Source organism: Rissa tridactyla, chromosome 8, assembly GCF_028500815.1.
Source record: "Rissa tridactyla isolate bRisTri1 chromosome 8, bRisTri1.patW.cur.20221130, whole genome shotgun sequence".
NCBI classification, from domain to species: Eukaryota; Metazoa; Chordata; class Aves; order Charadriiformes; family Laridae; genus Rissa; species Rissa tridactyla.
In genome coordinates this window covers 44,913,593-44,938,506 of record NC_071473.1, presented here as the reverse complement: position 1 = coordinate 44,938,506, position 24,914 = coordinate 44,913,593, and the positions used below count along the sequence as shown (strand labels likewise).

Below are 24,914 nucleotides of genomic sequence, written 5' to 3'. Positions count from 1 at the left end.
AATTCCCTTGATTAGAGAAGACACTGGGAAAAGTTAATCGAGGCCCTGACATTAGAGGAGGGGGGAAAAAAGTGTCACAGTCATACACAGAGTACAGGATTTATTTAAGACATGCAAGTGAAATACACGCGACAAAAGCCACTTTTCCTGCAGGATGGCTGCTGTTAACACTCCACGTAGCGTCTTCAGAGTGAAATTGCTTCCCTACCGATCTGCAGCAAGAACTGTATTTGAAGTCACCCGTATTCAATTAGAATAATAAGAAAAAACAAGACGGATTTCATTTCCCTTAGAAGAAAACATCCAGTCTTGTAAAGAATCCTAACTGAGCCGTAATGGCTTTCTCCACTGAGGTGAATTCAGCAGAAATTAGGAAACACTTTACTGAGGAACAGGAATTCTTTAAATTTTACACAAGGATTACCAAAAGTGATAAACAGGTTTGTTCCAGTTCGGGCACACGCTGTGAGGCCCAGGGCAGGAAATACTTGAGGAGGCATTACGCTTGAGGTGAATATGTAGTTTTACTACTGGCCTAACGTAAGTGAGGCTACCAAAACTAAAATAATCTATTTCTTTACTTTTTGAGCTATTTGGATACAGAGGATTATTTTTGTAATTCTATGTTTGTTATTGCTATGGGAAAAATAAAAAAATAAGCGTTCGTTATTTTACTTACAGCCAGTTAAGCTCTCTTTATACAGCAGCCAAGGAGGAGTCCTGCCTATGGCTGTCTCTGAATGGCATCAACAAGATCTGAAAGAGTTCCTTTGTTTTAAATCCCAGAGGCCCCTAGAAACTCCGCCTCGCTACCCTGGCTGCACGGAGGCAAATGAGCATTAATCCTATTTTACAGGTAGAGAAAACCAAAATAAAGTGTTAACGTTGCTAAGGCCACACAAGGTATCACCATCAGAGCACTGGTAGGTACTAACACCTCCTGCCCTTGGTTCTCAGGCAGCAATTCATCAAGAGACAGAAACAAAAGAAAACTCTCGTTAGTGCTAGAACTCAAGTCCTACTCAAAGGTGCATCAGCACTCTGTAACTTAGTCTCTGCCAGGGAGTAACACAGAGGCATGGCAACTGGGGAAACAGAGGCACAGGAAAGGCAAATGTCTTGCCCAGTGTTACCAGCAGGTCAGCGGTAGAACAGGAGACACGACCAGCTCTCCCAAGCATCAGCCCGGCAGCAGGCAAAAACGCGATGTTAAAATGGGAAGGGGCCCTCTGACGGGTCTTTGCTCTTACTGTACAGTCAGGAACTAATTTTGTGACCTTCCAGAACCCAAACTGGACACCTTTGGTAAAGAGACACAGGGCAACTCTACAGTTAAAGCAGGATGTTTTCCTATAAGACTTGCTAAAAAGTACTTGAGGCTTTTGTGATAGGACAATCAGAGCTAACATCAGAGCTGAAACCTATCCCTGTGGCAAGCAACAGAGAAGACTGGCCTGAAGGCCTGCTCCACGGTATGCATTTATTTTCCTCAAATCTACAGGCAAATTAAAAGAAAATAAGATAATATCAGGTCCCACAAGTACTCTAAAGTAGATGAAAAGCACTGGGCATGGCTGGTTACTTGGGGTTTAATGAATGGTTTATGGACATAGTGCAACTGTAGCACATTTCACTTTATTCCCTGTATAAAAAAATACTAATAAAGATATCAAAGTTGATGTCTGAGCAGTTGTTTAGTCTTAAAATGCTTTCATGCCTTCAGCCTTCCCCCCCCCCCCCTTCATGGTCATAACTAAAGCTTTCAAAACTGTTTCACAGGCAGTAAACCCAAAGTATTGCCCAAAGTAAAAGTAAACCCAAAGTATATAAGATAATAACATGTTTGGAACTTGATTTAGACTCCCCCACTCTTTATCTAATCCCCAAAAGATTTGATGCTTCCAGGAGCAAGCTTGCAGTCATTGTAATAAATCCACAAACTTTGACATGGAAGCTACAGTATCTCCAGATAGGAGGTCAATTAGAAGCAGTACATCATAAGTAAACCTACTCAGGAAGGAAGATTTGATTTGGACAGGTTTTTTTTGACAAATTGTGGCAACAATTACTTTGTAGAAGAGCAGCAGAGGAGCATGTTATTCTAACACCTTATTTTCTAGTATTTAATAGGGGTCATTGAAGGGATAATAGGGGTGTCCGGCGTCTCTTGCTACTAGCTTTCCATCCACCTGTAAAGTAAGCAGACAGACTCATCTCAGAAAGATTAAAAAAAAAAATCCATCTTTACTCTCAGCTTCAAATTCTGCACGGTTTAGATTTCTAAATCTTCATATCCCAAACATCTGGGAGCATCTTTTTCAGCTAAAACAAGAGTTGTTCCCTCTACTCTTGAGTCCTCTTAGCACTCCTTGGGAAAAAAAAAAAAGTAAAAAAAAAAATTTAAAAAGAGACAGATTTCTGTAGCCTACAGCAAGAATCTTTCTTCCAGCTGCTGAGGCTTGAAGAATTAGATTAAGAATAGTTAAAAGCCTTTTGCCTTGCAGCCATTATTGAGTAAGTGTTGTGACACGCACACTTCAAAAAACTTTACAGGAGTCAGAGCTCTTGCCCATGTTTCCATGATGGATAGTTACCGGGATGTCAATTTTACAGGTGGATAAGATGAAACACATTGAATAGCTTGGTCGGGGTCATACACTGAAATATTAATAGCATCACTGAACCCCTCCGTAGCACTTTTTGTCTAACATTTCCATGGAAGACCAGCTTCTCCAGCTGTAAAATGAGAATACTGAAACTGATGTCCACGGATAATGAAAGAGGCTCAGGCTGGCCCAAAAGCAGATGTGGCCATGCAGAAGTCTCAGTTCCTTCATCCCACCTCTAAGCACTCAAATACACAAGTTGCATTTATAGTTGCATTAAGTCCATCGCAACACCGAAAAGCTAAGGTAAAACCTTGCTCCTCGTCTGTAATGTTTGGGGAAATTTAGGTGCAGCATCAGCAGATAGACACCTCCCTGGGTGACGACTATCATCACTCAGCTAAAACATACTAAGCGACTAATGACTGAATAAAAGTTGTTAGAGAAATCATTGATTTTTATGCATAAAAATGTGATGTTAGAGATCACTCAAAATGTTAGGGGGGCAGAGGAAATCACAGAGACTTTCAAATCAAGTATCCACTATCGAGTCCCTCTATTAGCTTTCAGTATAAAAACCTGCATTTGAAAGCAACAACTGGAATCCCTACTAATGAACTGTTTGCCGTGAAGACTACTGAAGTGTGCAATTAGTCACCTGGGGGCACTACAGAGCAGAAAACTAAGATGTTAAGGTTTAACATCTGACTGATGCTCAGATTAAAATACAAGCTGAAGTGAAGATGTCAACTGAAGGCAATCCTTAAAACTGTGGACAAAAGTATCACAGTATCTTCATGTTTACTCATATTTTCTTGAGAGCCAACAACTTCCTCATGTTCCTAGGATTCACATTCTTCATTCTTTCCCCCAGTTTCTTCCCCCTGTGTATTTCACTACACAGGACAGCTCTTCAGGTAAGCATTCTGTTTGCAGCGTGCCAATACAGCAGCTGCCAGAAGCAATGTTTCACATCGCTAATTCCAGTCTACCCCAGGAATTTGAGAGAAGGAGGAAGGGTAAAATTGGCAGCGAACACACTGCAGGTCAACAGTAGGTAACTACCAAAAAGAGACAGATCGTCATCATGTGTACAACACTTTCAATCCTCCTTTCCTGGCTCACTGGTCATTCAAGTTCCACTAAGTATATTCCTTGCCCAACTATGCATTTCCAAAAGTTTGGATTTCAGGCTGGTGTAAGGTAATTTCCAATCTCTATCCAGATAAGGAACCGTTAAAGTATAAAAAAACGCAAATTGTCTACATTCAATATAATATCCTCAGGCTTTAAACAAAAACACAGTGTGGAGAAGAGTGGCACAACTATAAGAACTTGTGGTTATAGATCAATGAAGTAGAGCAAGGAAAAACTGTCTCGTCAGTTATGATAGGAGCTCTGATACCACTGCCATATCACACTTTGAAATCCAGACACAGTAAGTTAGATTCATAGAGGAGATAGGCATGAAAGGTTAGACAGGAATTTTAATTCACAGTTGATGAAAATTCTTTCCAATAAGCCCAGAAGGGATGGGCAGGAGACAAAAGGTTCCGCTAGAGACCTTACAGCTACAGAGTCGTGTTTTAATTCTCCTCATCTTGCTTCTTCCTGTCTTGTTATCTGACAATATGGCAATATCTTTGAAGCTCAGCTGCATCGCATTCACCCTTTTTCTAGTTGGATGGGCTGGCACTTTGAACTGTATTTCATCTCTCCTTTGTGAATCACTGTGATCTGATCAGGTCTCCCAGGTAACAAAAGCACATGAATTATTCCTGGCTTGTCCAAGCCAGGAATACATTCTAATCTATTCTGCAGTTTCATTAACAAAACAACTTTGTTTGCAGCATGAGTAGCAAAACACTTGAAAGAAACATACTGTCAGCAGCAGGTGTGCTTGTCACTACCACACAGAGATCAGCAGCTAAGCTCGCAGTTTGGTGTACAGACTCATGATCCATAAACACAAGGATAATTTTGGTCGCAGGGATGTGGGGGTTTATATTTACGCACACATACTAAAGCAACCCTACAGTTAAAAGCATGGCCTTGAAGCTCTTGTAAGCCCCAGCATGACAAACAGTGAAAGCTGTAACAAGTATCTACCCTTGATATGAGGCAGTAATTCACCACACATTCACAACTTCTCTTTTCTAACTCAAAACTAGTCATCTATATGCTCTCAAGTACCCAAAAAACCTCAATGATAAATCCTGGAGAAGAGCTTTCCCCAAAGAACTCCTATAGCCAGTAGCCACTGACTGTTGAAGAATAATTTACAGGCAGACAAACAGCTGGAGAGCCAAGGGTATGCTTGACAGCTTCCAAATTTTCAGATACCTACTGTATCTATGCAGTGTACTGTATGCTAGAGAAGGGATAAATCACTTCAGACTCATTATGGCACAGTCGTCATATGTTGGTCAGTGATGCACCAGGGAATGGCAACAGCTCTCTGCTGTATATACAGAGGCAGGACAACAAAAAATGAAGAACACTATAAAGACAGCAGACAATAAGATGTTGAAATTACTTTTTTTTTTTCAGTGAGGGAAAAGGAACAAGGTTATGTCCTTTAATATAAGAAAAGACAGACCAAGAAGCCTTCCACATTTATAAGGCATTGGTTTCTCTACAAGCAGACTGGTATCTGATAGCACATGAGGTAAAGTTTCACGTGACAGAGTAAACTACTAATGCTAAAAGATGCTGCAGCTAATGGATTTGGGAAGAAAAATAATGGAGCTTAAGCCAGACTTTGGAAGGTCATTACAGCAGATGCTGAAAGGGGGGACATCCAGTGGAGGGGAGTGGCCGGTTTCCTTTATGTGACTTCCACCATGAATGTGGAGAACTAACAGCACCCTGAGTCTTCACTGATCTTAAAGGTTTATGGTATAAAGTAGATGGGGACAGCTGGAACAAGAAGTACTTCTGGAGGAATGCCATGGACCTTAGCTTGCTTGTACATGAGATGAACAAACCAGCAGGAGTTTGGTGAGATTTGAAGTAGGATGCGACTCTGGCTAAAGGCCCATGGACAGGTCAGTAATGAGAACTTGAGGGAGCTGTCAGCAGCCAGAGCAGAGGAAAAAAGTTTTCAAAAAGCTACCTTTGTGTACCCAGCTTTTGAAAAATTCTTTCATTTTAGATACCCTAAAAAGATGTAGTGTTCTGATTCATAAGTAGTTCTGATAGGGACAGTGAAAGAAAGAAAACTGCAGAAACCTCAAGTTGTGACCACACAGACATAATCAAAACCATTAGAAACATGAGAAATTTACCGTAATCATTGGCACAATGTAACGCCAGTTTTTATTCAGGCTTCCAATATGGCTCATCTCCTCTTCTGTGAGGCTGAAATCAAACACCTGAGAACAGAAGCAAGAGGCTTTATTCAATAACCGTAGATTTTTCATATTTAATTGCCTCTTGGTTTTGTTTCCTTTGTAATTCACAACCATCCCCTTGTGCCGTGAATTTCTCTAGAGATCCTCAAGCAATAAAACTGACTTAAAGGCAGAAAGGTTTGATTTATCAATCATCCAGGACAGAATGGAACAGCAGCAGTGACCTGAGATACTGCTGACTGTTTCAGTGCTTAATCTCTGATGACAGTGCAACACCACAGTTGTAACTGAAGCAAAACACAAACACAAGATTGGAATAATTTATTAAGCTGTGGTTACGTAATAGTTCTTTTCTACTTTCAGAAAGAAAACCTATATGCTGTATTAGAGTTGCAAGGTCCTAGTTAAAACCCAAGTAAATTAAACATAATGCAACTCGTAATAATTCAAATACCATCAGAAGCTGCAACTTTGTTAAGTCTGAGCCTCAAATAGAGGGAATTTCCGCACAACTCTGATTAATAGAATTTAAGTATCTGCAAAAATCTTGGCTTCAGAGAGTATCAGTTTGTCTTCTGTTCATAAATATGAAGTTGCAATTAAACCCATCTTATAACAAACACCCAAAGGCTTAAAGCCTGAGGCATTCATACACCTGCCAACTCTAAGTTTACACTGATACTGCATAGCACTCTTCCACAAACATAAAGTGAGACTGTTCCTCCAAGTGCTGCCTATTCACTCAATATTCTGTTCCCATGCAGATCTAAACCTCGATTAACTGCAGAGTTTACTGGATTTTCTTGACACTTCTAGCAGTAAAACTACACAGCAGAAATTGATTTAATGGGAGTAACAGCTACAGAGACAAGCCTTAACTTAAAAATAAGTATGTAACCAGCCAATCTGTATGATTAAGGGCTGAAAAAAGATCACAGGAGGTGATTCAGAGACTTCTTACCAAATTATTGGAAGTCAGAGTTTTCAAATAATTTCTAAAGCGAGCTGTGTCTATTTCAGAGCAGAAGTGAATCACACTAATTATATTCCTTCATCATTGTTAGAATAGCAGTTTGCTGCAGAAATAGTCACCATCCCTCACTTGCGGGGTAGAACAACTGCTATTCATAAATAAGAACCATTAAACATCACCAGAATAGTCCCTTGTTCAATACATTTGTATCTCAGATAAATTTCAGTACAGATTTTTCATTTAGACTTGTACCAAGGACATTCTTTACGTTTTGATAACAAGAGCGTCCATGTGCACATAGGTGTACACATACACACATTTAACTTCTTAAAACATATCAAGTTTTTTTTCCAAATATCTTTACCCTCCCTTCTAAGCATGTGCATACATTGATGAACAAGTATGACTCAAGTGCCTCAGCTTGTTGCTCTGCAAGTAGTATGACAGTATATTACTCACATGAAAGGGCATTGCTGAAACTCCTTTTCTCCATTTAAACTTACCTGGACATTTTGCTGAATGCGAGCGGGAGTGACACTCTTGGGAATGGCAACCACTTTACGCTGCACTTGCCATCTGTTAAGAGAAGGAGGAGAGAGATTTTCTATGCATGCAGCTCAAGAATATTTATTTTGGTTGAGTAATAATCTGTGGCAGCAGAGATGCCACTTATGTTTCTATGCGAAATAAAGATACCCAGCAGAGGGCTGACATAGCACTGTATTGTATTAGGACCTAGTATGTCCAAGCTCAAGCAAGACAGCAGCTGCTGGACTAATTAATGAGAGGAAGATGCTCATCCTTTGAGCAAGCAAGCAAGTTTCAGGTGCTTTAAGCTAGAAACCCAAGAAACAGTCATAAAAAGGTACTTAAGCATTTTATGCAAGGTCTAACATAACAATCACCAAGAAACTAGAAGAAAACCCAAATCCCTCAAGTGCCTGTCTAGTGGCTTGAGCCTCAAATCTTGAACATGTTCAGCTGGCAAGGTAGCTTGCTGCTGCCCAAGACTTGTGCTAGTGATATCGATAGATACAGAGCCAGACAAAAAACGAGGATAGAAATCCAATTTTACTTTACAAGGTGCTGATCACATTCTGGGTATCACTCAATCTTGTTTCCCAGTATCCAGTAGCTGGCTTTTGCTATATAAAAACAAAACAGCAAACGGTTCTTCAGTGTGAAGAAGGAAGGTGCCTTCCTCAGCCCCTCTTCCTGGAAGCCCACTTGAATGCAGCAGCAAGAGCTCAAGGATTCAAGCAACTGGCCACAGGCAAATTCAGTAAGTGGCACTCAAATGTGGTACACTGCTGCCTTAACTGTCCTACTGCTATTCCACAGAAAAAAAAAAAAAAAGTAGCAAACTGTTCCAGGCAAGGATCCAGGCCCTGAATGGACCCCTCCAATCTAGTCTACCCACCTGCCCCCAGGCAAGACCAACTTTACCAACTCTGTCAAACAAGCACCAAAATGAGGTCTGCTTTTGGCACTCCCTTTGATTTTAACTCACACCGATGTGGAAGAACAAGCACTTTAAGTAGATTCCTTCTAGCTTGTGTGTTTTGCTTTATTTAAGGCTGGGTCCCAAATGCCACCCTCTCTCACAATTGTTTGGTACCTCAGGATGATCTGTGCAGGTGACTTGTTGTATTTTTCTGCCAGTTTTTTGATCCCAGGTTCTTCTAGAAGCACAGGCTCATCTGGGTGTTTCCACATGCGATCTGGAGAACCCAAGGGACTGTAGGCAGTGACAACCAGTCCTTGTTTCTGGCAGTGAGCTATCAGCTCATTCTGAGCAAGGTAAGGATGGCATTCTACCTATTAAAAGGATCCACAGTGAGTGGCTAGGGAACAAATATCAACACAAAACTCTAAACAAACCAGAAGTCAAAAGCATAGCAGAACCAAACACATCACAGGAGGTCATTCAACATTCTGCAAAACCTTATGAAGATAAGCTTTAATGAAAGAAAGAAAGAGTGTCTGGTAGGCTAAGCTTACAGGAAAAGGAAAACAGACTGCCTAACTTTAGAGTGCTGGATTTTCTCCACATACCAAACAGATCATCCATCAAGCAAGGAAGCTCTCTACAGAATGGATTCAAGTTACTCTCCCACAGTCTTTATTTCTTATAGATTAAATAGTTCATGACAGGGAAGATGAACTCTTCCATAGATCTGTTCAACTAAGCAGGCGTAAGTGGCCACAGAACATGGATACAGGCTTCCTCCTCAACACATTAATCTGCCTTGAAAGACCACCTCTGTGTCCCTGCTCCTACAGAGGTGGCTATATTCTTCCCTGTACATAGGAAGCTACCCCCCTTGTGCTAAACACATAGCATTGGTTTGCAAATTCTTCACTCTTACAGACACACAGGAAAGGTATTCACCCTCTCCATTATTCACCTTACCTGCAGCACAGCTGGTTTGACAGTAGCCACACTTAGTACATCATTGATCTGACGACTGTTGAAGTTTGACAGCCCAATGGCTTTCACAAGACCTTTTTCTACAAGCTTCTCCATAGCCTTCCAGGTATCCTTGTAATCAGTGTAATCATAACGCATCGTGTTATCAGGATTCTTTGGGAACAGGTTGTCCCCTCGTCTACAGCATCAAAGGTAAAGTGTAAGTACATGTATACTATTTATATTATGTTAATTGTTCACCAAAAGAAACTTTCCCCAAAGTATTCTTAAAAGCTTACACATAGTTTGGAGGGTAGAGTACGAACTGAGCTAATTTGTTGAATGCCATTATGCTGACTTAACCTGTAAGAATTTCACATACTGTCTTTCCAATGTATACTTGTTATACATTACTTTGAACTACTTACCTATACAGTAGTGACTTCACAGAACTGATAAGCCACTGTATACACAGCAGCAGCTGTTTGCACACTTCGATCACAGTAAAACAGATGATCGAGAAAGCAGAAACTCAGAGGACAGCTTTGGTTTTTCAATTTGTTTTTGAGAGAAGACCGATATTCTTCATAGTCTGTTTGAAGCTGCTACCAAAGTGACCTTGGTTTAAGACCTATCTAGGAGAGACTGTATTCAAAGTATGCTGGTTTCCCAACCCCTCTGGATTCTGTAGCAGCATCAGCACTCAATACAAGTGCAGATTCTCCTAAAAGTCTTAACATCTACATATTGATTGTAGGTTGTGTGTGTTTCCGGATAGTCATACCAACCCATTTAAAAATAAAATAAAAAAAAAGCCAAACAAAAAATAACAACAACAAAAAAAAGAAAAACAAATCAGACACAAAGAACCTGATTATGCCAGGTGACACCACCACTCTGCTAAAGGACTAGGACTGGTCTCTGAGCAGTTCATGTACAGATAGTTGCCAGCAATCCCACTGGAAGAGCACTGCAGGACACCACTAGCTCAGATCTCAGAGCCTGTCCTACATAGCTCGAGCTAAGCAGTGAATGGTGCAAGAAATGGCAGCAGCTGGGGGACAAGGGGAGATGGGTTTTGTTCATGTCATTGATAAATCTAGAACCAAAAATAACTGAAAGCCTTATGAGCTCCCAACTCAGAAAAGCAGCCTCGTGTGTCAAGACTAGTATATTAACTGAGAGATTACTTTTAAAGACCTAGAGGCACTGTGATTTTCATCTGAGAGTCTGTTTTAATTTCTGTGTAAGTAACATTTGTTTGCTCAGCTTCCCAATACAATAGGCATTATATATAGCCATGCATTAAAAGAGCTGAAGTAGAGCTAACAGACAACTGGAGGTGGACGGTTTCCAATGAGGAAACATGAAACTGCCGAAACTGTCAGTTTTGTCAACAGTTTCCACAACATCAAGCAAATTTAAATATTAGTAATATCTAAATATGCATCATTATTTGTGTTATGTGTTGTTATCAAAGCAATGTTTAATGTTTTGGTTTTTTTTTCAATCAACTGGAAAACAAAGTTATTTCACAACAGGGGGAATTTTTAACAGAAGTTCTTCCTCCAAACCAGCTCTGCTTGAAAACACTTCCTCGTTCTGTTATGCTGAGGGATATATTTGTAATTGGAGTGTCTTTCCTGTTATCAGTAGTGTTTTCTTATTGGTATGTTTTGTAAAATTCAGTTCATATGACTAGAAGGGGAAAAAGCGTTCTCAGATTTGTAGAACAGACAGAAGCCCCTCAATCTGACAGGCCTTCTCCCGGTGAGTGAGGTCTCCATGCAAACATCTGGTCAGGAGATTTATGCTCCCCTTGCCTGATCGTATGGGCGGAGGGGAGGAAAACCTACTTCCATATCTACAAGAAAATAGTGCAAGGAACTCTGCTTCTGATGGGGTTGTAGGATAGGTGCACTTAGCACTTAACTGGAGAACTATCTCTTCTCATAATTCCTCAAATTGTAGGATTACTGCAATTAAAGTGTCCTAAGAAGTCATTTTCATTTCCTCCTCATGCAGATACCACCTTGATACTGCATGTGCTTGGCCACTTCAGTACAGTTAATAACTATGAGTGAAAAGTGTTGTCTTCTTTACAAAGCACTTAATTCTCATTTTACAGACAAGTAAATCTAAGGCACAAAGCAGTTTTGGTATTTCCTCAAGGTTACCATGTAGGTCAATGGCAGAACCAAGAACAGCTGCCACACTTCCCCAATGCCTAGATGAAGACACTAGACTTCTAATGTATGTTAGTGTATTTTAAACTTCTAATACATTTTAAACTCAAAGATTTTACCTCACAGCAAGCCACATTTTCAGCTAGTATACAATGGCAAGCTTGAGTACAGAAGCCTGTCCCATAAAGTTTTATTACTTTTTCCTGGTTAGACTACTTTCAGTTACCTAACTTTGGCACCCATGCCAAACCGTCAGAAGCTTAGTGATCCTAATTTCATTACTTAGTTGTTCTCACTATTAAAAAAAGTTAAGTAATTGCCTAAAGATTTTAAGTGAAGACGTAACACCCATTTTTCCAGCCTCATCATTGCAAAATAATGAGAACAACTATCCTTTTTCTATTTACAATACTTCTACACAAAACCAGAAGTTTTGTCTCCTCTACTGTATGTTTACAGATATGCTACAAATCTAACAGTAAACGAATTCCCACCCAACTGAAATTCAAAGAAGAATGAAATTCAAACAATTGTTTCTGTGAATGAATGGACCAAATATCAGTAAGCGTACAGGTACACTAGTGGCTTCAGTGAGAAACATCTTGCAGGCAGTATACACAGGAAGAAATTCACAGCTCAGAAAGAAGGTCCTCAGGATAAACCACCAGCCACTTAGGTAAAACTGGGGTTTCTGCATTCTGTGCCCTTTCCATGTAGAACTTACTCAAAGGCATGAGGCCAGTGCATGAGGTACAGGTCCAGGTAAGCCAGTTTCAAATCTCCAAGTGTTTTCCTTAGCGCTGGCTCTACGTCATCTGGGTGGTGCTTGGTATTCCAGAGCTTTGATGTTACAAAGAGGTCCTCCCTTTTAATAACCTTTAAAAAAGGGAGGAGAGCATAATTTACCCAAAGAAGTTCAGAAAGAGAATTGCAGCAATTTCCCAACTAGCTTTAAAACAAAGAGAACAATTTAAGTTGAAAACAAAAAAGTAACACACGGAACCTACAGCTAAGCCTTTCAAAAACGTACTGGATGGAGAAGACAGAGATAAATACACACATTGGCCAGTCCTAAAATTTAACAAATACTTCGCAATTTATTAGAAGTTTTGAAAAACAAACCAATCCTCTCCACACACACACTTTTCCAAACTTTCCAATTCAAGTGTTAAAGCCACTACTAAGTGTGATGTGGCCAAAAGAATGATTACTCGGTTTATTCATATGTAAATTTTGTAATTCCTATTTAACAATTCACATATTCTAGGCACAACCAGCTAACTTACTATACTCATCACATGTTATAAACCAAGAATGCTTCTCATGGAAAGAGCGTGGGAAAATAAACAGAAGTTGTTTCCCCAAACCTCTGCACTGGAGTTTCTAGGTTCTGGAAGGAATGCACTAAGAACTGAGCACCCTATACCCTGTATTGGAAGGGTAAGAACAAGAAATTGAACAAATAGAAAGTTGGTTAACTAAGTAGAATAAAATGCAAAAGGAAGATCATATTTGGCAAGCTAAAACAGAGAACACCATCAGAAGGTACTTCTCACTGTCTTACCTATCACCAAATTTCATTCAAGTCTATACTTTGTAAAGGCTGGAATGATTAATTCCTTAGTTTCTCTCCTCCAATTACTCAGTAATTTCTGTGTTTCACATATAGCTGTTGTGTTTAAAGAGCAAGATGTTTTAAAAATTCTAGTTTTAAGTTAGCTAGATAATATGAACTGAAGAAGAGAGTCCTATGCTTCCCTATATTAGTTTCCATATCTAGTAGGAAGGAATCCCTGGGGCAAGCTGAAAACAGCCTCTCTCAAGCTAATCACATAACAAAGAGACTGCCCTAAAGCCAAGGCAAGAGCAGCAGGAAAGCAGGAACATAAGAACTTTCTTTCCATGGACCTGAGGCTGAACAGGTAATCCTTCTGGCCCCTCGGGGCAACAAAAACAAGCGGATGAATTTAAGATTCCACCTCAGGTCATCCATAGGAATGCCTGTCACGTTACATTATATTTAGGCCATGGAGTCTCAGAGGCAGGCCCTAGAGTCACAGCTACCAAACCTCCAAATGCAATCACTGGTTAAAAACAAAACAAAAAAACCCACCCTACGCATTTACTCACTCATATTTTATCTATAACCAAAAAACCCACAGTGACTGAATTTGCTGTGGTTAGCCACCATTGTATGCTGTTCTACACTGGCAAACTAGAGTAACTTTTCATATAACATGGCAAATATTTTACATTATAACTAGCAATTCTGAGAACCTCCAATGTTTAAACACCCAAACTGGGATACTTTGCGAGGGTGAAAGGGGCAGGCAGGGCAATTATAAAAAAGGCATTTTCTGTAGCTTCCATGAAAATATTCCTGACTATCTTTTCTCCTCCTGACAGCCAGGATGGTTGTAAGAGGAGAGAAAGCCCTCTTTCATGCCTGCTCCTGGTAAGTAACAAACAGCTAGTACAGACTAGAAGGAAAAGCAACAAATGTTAACTTAACAGTCTACTTTCAGGTCATAGCTGTAAATTTTGATACAGCATATAGTTAGCATGGTGATTCTTGTGTTTTTACCTTGTTGGGACCAAGGCATTCCTGGAAAGCCTCACCGATCTCCGCTTCATTGCTGTAAGCTGCTGCGCAATCAATGTGGCGATAACCCACACTTAGGGCATATTTCACCGCTTCTTTCACCTGTAATCAGAAACAGATTACCCAATGCAATCAGTAGAAAGGGACACATGGCTGGGGGGGAACCCTCAAACATTAGGGACTTCGTGAGGAACACCCCAAAGTACACACCTACGTAAGGTCATGAGACTCAAAGAGAGTAGGCTACAGTTCTCTCCAGCACAGCCTTTAGGACTAAAGAGCTAATTGCTAGCAGACGCTCCAAGAGTAACAAGAAATGAACCATGCACACAGGCCAAGCATGCAAGAACTCACCAAACAGAATAGGGCTTCATTCTTACCTAGAGTTGTCACACTTTTCTTAAATATCAAGTGAGCAATAAGAAGCAGTTTTCAAATAAATCATGCCTGAATATTAACCCATGGCCTGTGGGGAATCTCCCAATGAAGCTCACAGCTTTGCATCTTGCTTTCCACATTGCTGACAACGAAGGTGTTACCAACAGCCACACGTCCCTCACTCCATATTGTTACACATAAGCCAGAACGGTTGGGAATAAAGGCTCTATATTTCAAATCTTTTTCTGCTTTTGAAAGCTCTAATGAAGCATAAGCACAAAACATTCACATGTGGGCCTCAGATATGGAGCAAGTCTAGAAACTAAAGAAGGAAACGCAGGATGGCATCTTTTCAAGGATTCTTAAATAGCTTTTGAATGAAGATTTTTAATAACTGATTGTGCAAGAACCAAGAACTACTCAGACTGCAGTGTAGTCAGTCATTAACTCCTGTTAGGCTGACGAGCATTAAGTAAAATCTATTTTATTTAACTTGCAGTGGACAGTAAGCACATGTTCTCTTTTACATCTGCCCATCTCAAGTGCTACAGTCTTGTAAGAGTACGCCTTATCTGTACAGTGATTTCTATACATCGCTCTTCTCTGACTTGTCTGTCAAGACTGTGGGAGACTGTAAATTACTCTGTGTGTAAGGCTTGACGCAGTAGGGCCCTAATTTATTTATTGAGATTATGTCTGTCTTGTCGAGAAATTAAAAAATGCATCCACAAAGGCTAGAGAGACTGATTTCTTTCAACTTAAAGTACTGGCATTTTCAATTTTAAAGCTTACAAAATTATTACCAACAATTAAAAACATGTACAGTCCTGCTTTCAGATGCTACAGAAAGAGAAGGGGGAATGAGACATGAAAAAGATCTCACTTCTGCTGGTGGATTTGATTTATTTTTCTTGTCAAGGACTGCAGTACAGGCAGACACAGGATATTCTGACTGCATTCCTTGGCATTTTGAGAGGAAAACTGGAATGTAGAGTTTCCCTTAGCTAGAATGACAAAGCACTTCTGTTACAGCAGTGAAGTAAGCTCTTCCTTTCTCTAGGATGGTATTTACAGTCCTTGTTTCACTTTCACAAAGACATTCCTCAGAAGGTCGCTACAAAGTCAATAGTAGTAATTCTGAAATCACTTGAGACATATTAAAGGCTTTTCAAACTCAATATCCACGTTCCTAAAAGGTGGGAGCTGTGGAACAGAAGCAGAGAGGAAAGGCAAGAGCTGTGTTCTTTCTCTGTACTAATCCCCCATTTCCTCTACCAGGATAATACATTTTTTTTAATCCAAACAGGTACAAAACTTGCCATAAAATGTAAATAGGCACTACATGCAGAAAAACAAGGATAAGACACTCCAAACATCTCTGCAAAGTGATAAAAAGGAGGCCAGATTTCTATTTCAGAGTGTTTTGATAAATTTCTAGCACTGAAAAACCGGGACTGGTCATTTAAATAAGGTTTAGATTTGGGCAACATTTATACTTCTGTAAACTACTCTTAACCTACTAAGACATTCCAATGTGAACTGAGAGCTCCTGTTCCATGTACAAGGCAAATAATCAAGAGAAAACGTGAAAAAAAAAGTGTGGGTGGGAAACCCAAATAACAGACAGCTGTAAACCTAAAAAGAGTACTTTGTTTTAACAGAAAGTTTTGTATTTTTGACATTATGTTCAGATGGGTACAAGCATTTCCAGTGGGGCTGGGTCAGGAGAGGAAAAAAAAAAGATGACAGAAGCACTTGGAGCTTCATACACTTCTGGATATTTGGTGCTGTGAAGTAATAATAGCCAAAGGATCCGTGAAACTTTCCATATCTACTTTAGTTTAGCCTTGCAATACTGCTATGGAAGGAACAACTACTGAGTTCATTTTGCATTGGGGAAATTGAGTCACACAACTTAAGACTTGGTCTTCCACCCACCCTCTTTTGTTTCTGAAGACGGAGGAACACAATATTGCTAACAACAGTGGCAGATTCAGAAACAGAATTTGAAAGTCCCAATTCATTATAATATCCATTACTAGATTTCCAGTTCTTCAATTTGCCCATCACAAGGTGAAAAACTAACAAGCCATCTTTATACTTCCAAGCAACACAGCATTCAGGTGACTAGGGAGCCTCTTCTGCACAGTCCCAAGCCATTATGAAGAGGCTTTCACTCTAACAGTTCCAGTCAGTAATACTTGGAAAGAAAGGGCTCTGACAGCCTCCCCTGCTTCCTGCAAAGTTGTCACATTTTAGCAGTACATTTGATGAAGGGAAATAGGAAAAAACAAACAACAAAACAGATCACCAGTCCACATGATATTCAGATGCAACATGACTTGGAACCTAAGTGTTGCTATATCACAGTTTGTACATACTGTACTAAAATTTGCTGAAAAGGAACTCAGACCACCACATAAGTAATGCTGATGTTCCCTAAAATAAAGAGTTTTGCCTCCTATCCTTCAGATGTGGAATTCAAGTTCCTCCCTTAATATATACTAGTAGTAGTGAATTTGTGTGCACGTAAGAAGGATTCTCTAACAAACTTTTCAAGAACTAAAATGTCTCCTCCACAGCTGCAATCCTGTCACAAGACACCCAGTCTGACTGGTTTTCTAAGGTACACATTTCCTCCTCAGCTTTCTTGAAGTTTCGCACTGAAAAATACAACTTCCCTCAGCCCCATGTCTCTCTCCCTACAGAATCAGCCTCTGCCACAGCAGGTTAGACTGTTCATCTGGTAGGGATCAATCCTCCAGGTTGAAAGGATGGCCCACTTGAGAGCAGAGAACAAAGCATGAAAGGATTACAGATAATCAAACTCCAATATTAAAAAATCCAATACTAAAAAAAAGCATGCTACTGCTATTTTTGATGCTCCTATCTGAATAGACTTCTCTTTGAACTCATTCATGCTGCCAGTTCATAAGCTTCTGTACTGTGTTCCCTTCCACTCAATAGCCCTCCATCGTGTTCCCCTGGTAACATGTAAAACAAATTTCTCTTCTAACATTTGATCATGTAAGATAGAAAACATCGTATTATTTTAAGTTAGTCTTCCAATGTGAATTTAGATTCAATAATTTCCACCGCCTATTCTTACCGTCTAGGAAAGAAGGGCTGCAATGACACCTTTGTACTGGGCCACCAAGATCTGGCTTCAAGGACAAGGCTTGTTTAGGATCAGGAATAGTAACAGCAATAATAAATAAATTAATCAAGAGAGTAAGGTCAGGACTGAAATGCAGCTTGGCAAGGAAAATAATAACAATCTGCAAAATATTTACCTGAAATAATCTAAAACCTCTCCACTTCCACTCTTGTTCCTAATGCAGCCTTGCACAAAACAGCTTTTGATAAACAGCTTCTACTTGGGAAACAACTAGATTAAATACAATCACTTATTATTATTATGCTTCTCTAGATTTTTGGCCCTTAGCCTTTAATTCACATTTGCAATTATTCTCCCTGAACTACATCATGTCCTGTTAAGGATAAACCATTTGGACACTGCCAAATTGCTGGTATGCTTCTGAATTTGATAAATCTCCATGTAAAAGATGCAAACAATGCAAACAATTTTGAAGAGTGATAAATACTAATTTATTTATTCCATAGGAAAGGAATAGTAGCAACTTCTGTAACTCTGGTCATTTTCACTGCATTTTCTAGATCATGTCTTCAATACATTCTAGGAGTAAGTCTTTGAAGATCGTAAATATTCCACCGAAGTGACTCCCATTGACTTCCATGGGACCCCAAAGAAGATCTCTGGATCCCCTGTGGAGTTCATCTGCTAGAAGTGCTGCTTACTATGGCAAAATCCATCTGAACTAGGTTTAAATTATGCACAAGCAGGATCCTTCCAGATTGTTTTCTAAGATTGCACTTTCCTCAGAACAATTAGTGCACAAAATAAACAATGCATTCATATTTTGTTTGTCTAGTTTCAGGCATTTGTTTTAGCACAATGCACATTAAACTCCTTTGGGTGCACAGAAATTCATCAATTAAGTTCCTGCATGTTAATAAACTTAATTCAGCTGTCAGTTGATGTTTTAAGTGACAGAGCTGAACATTCATCCTTGTCCTCATTTAAGAGGTTGACCGACCTCTCAAACCAACTCATCTTCCACATTAGTACAGCTTCTATTCCCAACAGATCCACTGTCCTGACAGTTGTTTGGACAGGAAGCCCAACAATAAAATGGCTCTGAATAGATTTAATTTTTATAGCTTGTTTCCCACCTTTTCCTCTAGCTGGCACGAGCAAATACCACAATGGGTCATCTTGAGAAGGGTTTTAACTTTCCCTCTCAGTCAGGAGCATAATGTCATCCAACATACTTCAAAAACCATCATGAAGCTAACACAAAAGGCATTAAAAACAACATTTAAAACAACAATAATAACTAAGAATTCCACCAAGCAAGAGGACACTCCTGCTGAACGCTCCACATACTTGCTGTGAAAGGCAACCTCTGCCCCCAGGAATTTATATTTTTAAATAAATGAAACAGAAAGGAAAGGACAGACAAGGGGGAGAAGTATTACAGTAGGAGGAACAGTCCGTAGCATGCAAAGATTCCCACAGACAGTTTGTAATAACGCACAGAATGGCTTCCAAGTGTGGTGTTGCCAATTCATTGGATTTAGAATCGAATTTAGAAGTGGATTTAGAGTGAATGTCTAATGACACGTTAGTCGTCTTAGTCTAAAAGCAGGGTGACCCAAGCAAGTTCTTTGTTTTTCTGCTAAGTGTAGCCTGACGACTGGAACAGGACTTATTACAAGAACAACTAGGGTTCTTGCCTCACAAAATAATGCTTTCAGCTGAGTCATCAGCCCAAGTCAGAGGGATGTCTGGTCAAACTGGCAGCCTGAGGATTTACCAGGAGAAGAGTCAGGCACCGTATTACAGCTACAGCATTTTCCTTGTCTCACCCTATTCATTAATCTCTTTATGGATTCATCTCCCAGAGCACCACTGCCTGAGGTCTGCGTTAACAAGTCTTAAAGGAACTTCTGCTGCTGCTTTTGTGCCTTAAGATGTTAAAATCATGCAAATATATACATACGTTCCACTGACTTCACTGGACCTAAGACTAAAACCATTCAAGTGAAGGATCCAGGCCTCACACCCGGGATCTTCAAAAAAAGCACACAAAACACAAACACTAGTTGAGAGCGCAATGTTGTATTGTTCTCTGCTTACTTGGCCACGTTCACTTTTCCAAGTTCCCAGTCCTATGAGAGGCATCTTCTGCCCAGTGTGGAGTCCAACAAAGTCGCATGCTGCAGACATTTTTGCCTAAAAAAGAAAAAGAACAAACTGAGTTTTGCAGCAGTTCAGTTAAGTTGCAACACTTCACCTTTTCCATGCAAAAATAAATAATTAAAATCATAGAGTTCCTCCTGATGCTAGAATAAAGCTGAAGTAGCTTCTTTACAGATTTTACTGGTATAAAGGAGATGAATAGCTACCCTGGAGAGAACACAAAAGAGCCCTCCTTTACAGTGCCCAGGTTTAAGATTCCTCAGGGTTGAGAAGAACAAAAAGAAGCATCCTGCAATAACATACAATTAATACAGAAGCTCAGGTGAAAACATGCTTTTTCTTTTTTTTAAATTAGCAGCAAGCATTGATGAGGCAGAAGGGCACAAGAGATTTTTGTCTGCCCTTAGTGTAAAATAATTCCATAGGACTTCTGCACTAAGTCTTCCACTTTTACCAACTCACTAACAGCTGGCTCAGGAACCAAGCTCTAATTATTGCTGCAGTTAGGGATAAACACATTTTGTCAAAAACAGCTGCTGCAGATTAAAGTTTGAAGACCAGATAGAGGTTCGATGAGGAGTGAATGGTAAAGGCATTTATGAAGGCATAGCCCACAAAACCAAAAGAAAACAAAAAATAATGTTCCAAAGAACATCACTGCTGAAGGATCAGTCCCATATTTTTATGCCAGATACGTGCTTTGTCAACCTTGAATCCCAATTTTCACCAACTCAGAACTGGACTACAGCTCATTATCGAGGCTGTCCAGCATTGTGAAGAAAACCAGAAACACTTTGGCTTCCTCTGCAACAAGCATAACTGTTTATGAATTGTTACACACCTGCAACAGGCAAATGCTACCAAATGAGAAGACCTTTAGACCTTTTTTTTTTTCCCCCAAGCACTAAAAAACTCTGATGTGAAGTGGGGGCTAGCAAAGTGAACAAAATAGAGACACTTTTAAAGGTGGATACTAGAAAATAACACCTCGGTACATGGATCATGTAAAACTGATGCATATATATATTTTTTTTTAATCATTCTGACATAGAACTATAAATAGCTATGTGCTTAGTGAGAAAAATGCTAGGTTCTTACATATTTGTGTGTTTTTAATCACAAAATAACTTTCTGTCTTCCTGCTCTTTTCTGTGTCCCTGCTCCATCAGAAATGGACACTATCATTTAGAGAGATGAAAGATTCCTTGTTCCTATACTGCCAAAATCAACATGTAGACTCTGATGGAAATTTGAGACTAAGAGCTCAGCTCTTGCATAAGATGCATTTCAAGTACAAACAATGCAATAGTTAGCATTGCTCTTATAGAAAGTGTTACACACCTGATTTAGCAAAAATTCACAGAGGAGTAGCATTTTTCTGTTACTAAAGGGAGAATGAAAAAAAGATCATGCAGAGTGAGTTGTCACTTTGAGCCTGGGCTTCTCTCTCATGCCTAGCACTGTGATATCCAAGCATTTTCTCTGTGAAATTCAACAGAACAAAGGTCCAGCAGGATCTTCCATTACCTGTTGCTGGCATCACAGCTGCTACAAACAGCAATCTGTTCACAATGGCAAAGTTTTTAATCAAAAAGGAAGGTTTTTCAGTGCGTCCCAGTGTTCTCACAATCTACGTTTCTGGTTAAACTGTTAAAAAGAAATGGCATTCAGGATGCTGACTAGCTGATTTCAGCAGAAGCTGAGGAAGTTACTTCCCAAGTTCTGCTGTGTCAAAACATTAATGTTATTTGTTTAAAAAAAGAATAATCAAGAGTGGAACCATGTAATGTTGGTTGAATGGCTGACACTGTAGGAGGAATGCATGTTTTCAAAGCAGAGCATTCAGAGAGCATACTATCCCAAAACAGCTCTGCCTTCTCCGTGTTCTTATCATTTTCCTCAGATAATTAAGTCCTAGCTGATGGATGTGCTTACACAGAAATTTTTTATTTTCAATTTCTTGCTTAGCTTCTGAAGCCATATTTTCATAGATTTACAGCAGACACCAACCAGAACACTTGTTTTACAGAGACATAATAGATTAGTTGGATCCTGACCTGAAGGCCATCCCACACCAAAGACTTGGCGATCCACGTAACAGTTAACCTGAGCAGGTCCAGGTTTGCCTTGTGCTGCGCTTCATGTACAGCATGGCCTTCAGGCCTGTGCTGTGGGACGCACATCCCATGGCCACAGATAAGTTCAACAGCTATTTCTAACAGGAGTCTGCAGGCAGCTCCCACTTGGCACCTGCAATTACACCACCTATGTGTCCTTGCCTTTATCTAAGAAAGCAGGAAGTTCTCATGCAGGCATCCTATCTGTTTGACAGTCGAAATGATGAATAAAGTCCTTTTCTTGTAAGAGAATACCCATTAGCTCAAGTGACTGAAACAGGGTAACCCTTTCTATGGAAAGGATCTGCACAACATGGCAGGCGTGAATCAGCGGAGGTCTGTTCAATGATGCATGACTCAGGGTTCCCAGCACCTGAATGGATGTAAGATGATCAATGCTATCCTCTTTCTTTATAGGGTTAGCTCTAACAAATAGCATTTGAGACGATACTTTACAGAGTCTTATCGGGATTGTAACGGATCAGCATCTCCTGCTGCAGAACAGTAGTTAAACACAAACTAATGGCTCTGAATTAGTACTGAGATGTATTGAGTCCAGATGTTAGTGCTGAAGGCCTCAGTGAGCCAAACTGTAGGTGTACATTTATTTTATGGGGTAGGAAGTCAGAGAAAGACTAACAGTGATAGCAGTATTCTCTTCTATTCTGAATTTGCATAGCAATTTTGTAGTTAGCTACATGCAAGTAGGCGCTTTTTACCTGAATTTAGTTGCCTAGGTAAAGGTATCTTCTCACACCATGCAACACAACTAAAGACTTAAGGCTATTTGATTCACATAAGCCTATAACACAGACGTAACACAGCTATAAGCTTTAAACAAACACATTATGCAATCATCTTAAATGCAACAGTTTAGCCCAGAAGACAAGGTACACATGTTTAATCAATAACTAACATCAGCACTTTTTCTAAGAACCATCTTGCTTCATGTAACACTGTTGTATATTAACATCATAGAGAGTGTACAACTACAGCCTCTGGAAGACTGGAAATATGCCAGAATTAGAGACACTGGAAGAAAACACACTAATTAATACTTTCCACTCAGATTCTTCCCCTAACAAGGGGAAGTAAGAGAACTACAATGTCTGCTAGCCATCATTATTTCATTCATTAAAAAGATGGAAGCCTCTTTTTAGAAAGGCAAAACCAAAAATAAACATAGAAGCAAACTAGTTCTGGACAAGTAAGATGTGGTTTTGGCTTAACAGTACCCGCCTATTGCCACATTCACATAAAAGAGTTAAGGCTCAGAGCAATTCAAAGGTATTGTAAGCAGCCTGGCTAGAAGGATGCTTTAATAACCAGAGAAGCTTAATCCACAGCTGTGCATCACCCCACAGTTACAACTTATTTTTAATGCAAAGCAAGAAGTCTCCCATCAGTAATATATATACAAATATGAATTAGATTAATATGCACAGCTATGCAAATAGGTATATATTGAAAATACGGAAGTCCCTGCTACCGAATCGCTTCATGCCCCGTAAACGGGGACTAACCCTCCATATTTCGGCTCCGCCGGAGGCGCCAAACGTGCCCCTTATCGGGGCGGCCCAGAGCGAGTCCGCCCGGCGGCGGAGGGGCGATAAGACCACCCCACCGGCATGTTCACTCACCGCCACACCGCCCAGCGCCGACCACTTACACCGCCGCCGACCACTTATACCGCCGCTGCGGAGCTTCCGCTTCCGCCCGGGAGCTGCCACCGGGCCGGCCCCGCCGGGAACGGGCTCCGGTGTTGTGATTTTCGCGGTGCTGACCGGGCTTTGCGGGTTTTCCCTCACAGTGCGGGGCCCGCTGCCCCGGCCCGCTCCCGGGATTGACGCGTTCGTCTTTCTCCGGCTCTCGGTTCGGTTCGCATGAGGAAATTCCCACCGCCCAGGCTGTCCCGTTCACAGCCGAGCGCTCAAGTGATAAACCCAGTAAACTGCACCACACAGGGGGAAACGGCAACGTACAGAGCTAACGGATAAAGGCTACAGGAGCTGTATAGCAGTGACATAAAAATCTCCTTGTCTGCTGTTTGCCTTGGCCTCTTCAAGCTGTTTTTATTGTTAGGAAGACAGAATTTCCCCAGTTTTGTTTGCAGCCCTAAATAACAGGAATCCGGGGAAAGTGCAAAGCCAGTCACACTCGTTTCACTTCGGCTAATAAAAGCTGCTAAAAAAAAGGTGTACCGAGAACAAGAAGTGGCACTTCCCTAGAGGACTGAGGCCCCTTTTGTTGCAGGTGCATAAGAATGTGTTTCCTTATTTGCCCAAGAAGATTGAAAGTAAGATTAAAGCAGAGTGATTTTACCTGAGTGCTTACTTCTGGGTAGCAATCTTGCTGTTGTAGTCAGAGACAGCCTTCAACAGCAGCAGACTTTGGCCTGTAAGTGAGAGATCTAATCTTAAAAACAACTCAAGAACATTATAACCAGTTTCAAATTTTACTCCGGGCTTCCATTTTTATAAGTAATTTATAAACATTCAGAATTTGAAAATAGTAAGATCAGAAATAAGGCAATGTGTATATCCAACAAGGTTTTGAAGAGGCTGTTATTTATTTCCAGAAAGATAATTCTGCTACAGATTCTTTCTCTGCTGTTCTGACTTGAATGGCTCAGGAGGCTTAAAGGCACAAAGGTTAATTAATCTCTTGGGCATGCACATGACCAGATTTTTCTGTTGTGCAGCCTGTTTTGAAAAAATACAGGAAAGTGGAAAGAGAATGCAAGGACGAGACAAGACAATTAAAAGTGAGAGGAAACAGAACATTGAGAAGAGGAAAGAATAAAGGGGGAGGAATCACTGCTGTGTTTGATTTATTTTTTTACGGAGACCCTGTCAATCACAAATCCATTTGAAAATCCACAGTCTTAATGCAATAACAGAAGCTTGAATTATATTAATACCACATATGAAAACTTTAACAAACCTCAGCCTCTGATAATGTAATAGGGAGTAAAAGAGAAAAGGCAAGGAAGATTAAAACATTTT

General features: G+C 40.2%; 1 protein-coding gene across 7 annotated transcripts; it reads right to left on the bottom strand.

Annotated features, from left to right (window-relative positions):
* Positions 1-83: 83 nt before the first annotated feature.
* AKR1A1 (aldo-keto reductase family 1 member A1) lies at positions 84-24,515 on the bottom strand. Of its 7 annotated transcripts, none has more exons than XM_054210765.1 (9): positions 24,232-24,515; positions 19,730-19,825; positions 14,113-14,232; positions 12,253-12,404; positions 9,346-9,541; positions 8,551-8,750; positions 7,436-7,508; positions 5,894-5,980; positions 84-2,189 (listed from the first exon to the last, which is right to left on the bottom strand). In XM_054210765.1, exons 2-9 carry the CDS (start codon positions 19,817-19,819, stop codon positions 2,124-2,126), a joined length of 984 nt encoding a protein of 327 aa, XP_054066740.1. In that variant the 5' UTR covers positions 19,820-19,825; positions 24,232-24,515; the 3' UTR covers positions 84-2,123. The 7 variants fall into 7 exon arrangements, with proteins under 7 accessions (XP_054066740.1, XP_054066743.1, XP_054066746.1 ...); XM_054210768.1 differs by lacking the exon at positions 24,232-24,515 and adding an exon at positions 23,579-24,172; XM_054210771.1 differs by lacking the exon at positions 24,232-24,515 and adding an exon at positions 23,433-23,802.
* Between the last annotated feature and the right edge of the window lie 399 nt (positions 24,516-24,914).

Excerpts from the sequence above, each read along its gene's own strand:
- AKR1A1 (XM_054210765.1), bottom strand. The coding sequence starts at position 19,819 with ATGTCTGCAGCATGCGACTTTGTTGGACTCCACACTGGGCAGAAGATG. Across the intron at positions 5,981-7,435 it reads GCATTCAGCAAAATGTCCAG|GTGTTTGATTTCAGCCTCAC; the intron begins GTAAGTTTAAAT and ends TTCTGTTCTCAG. Across the intron at positions 2,190-5,893 it reads ACATTGTGCCAATGATTACG|GTGGATGGAAAGCTAGTAGC; the intron begins GTAAATTTCTCA and ends CTTACTTTACAG.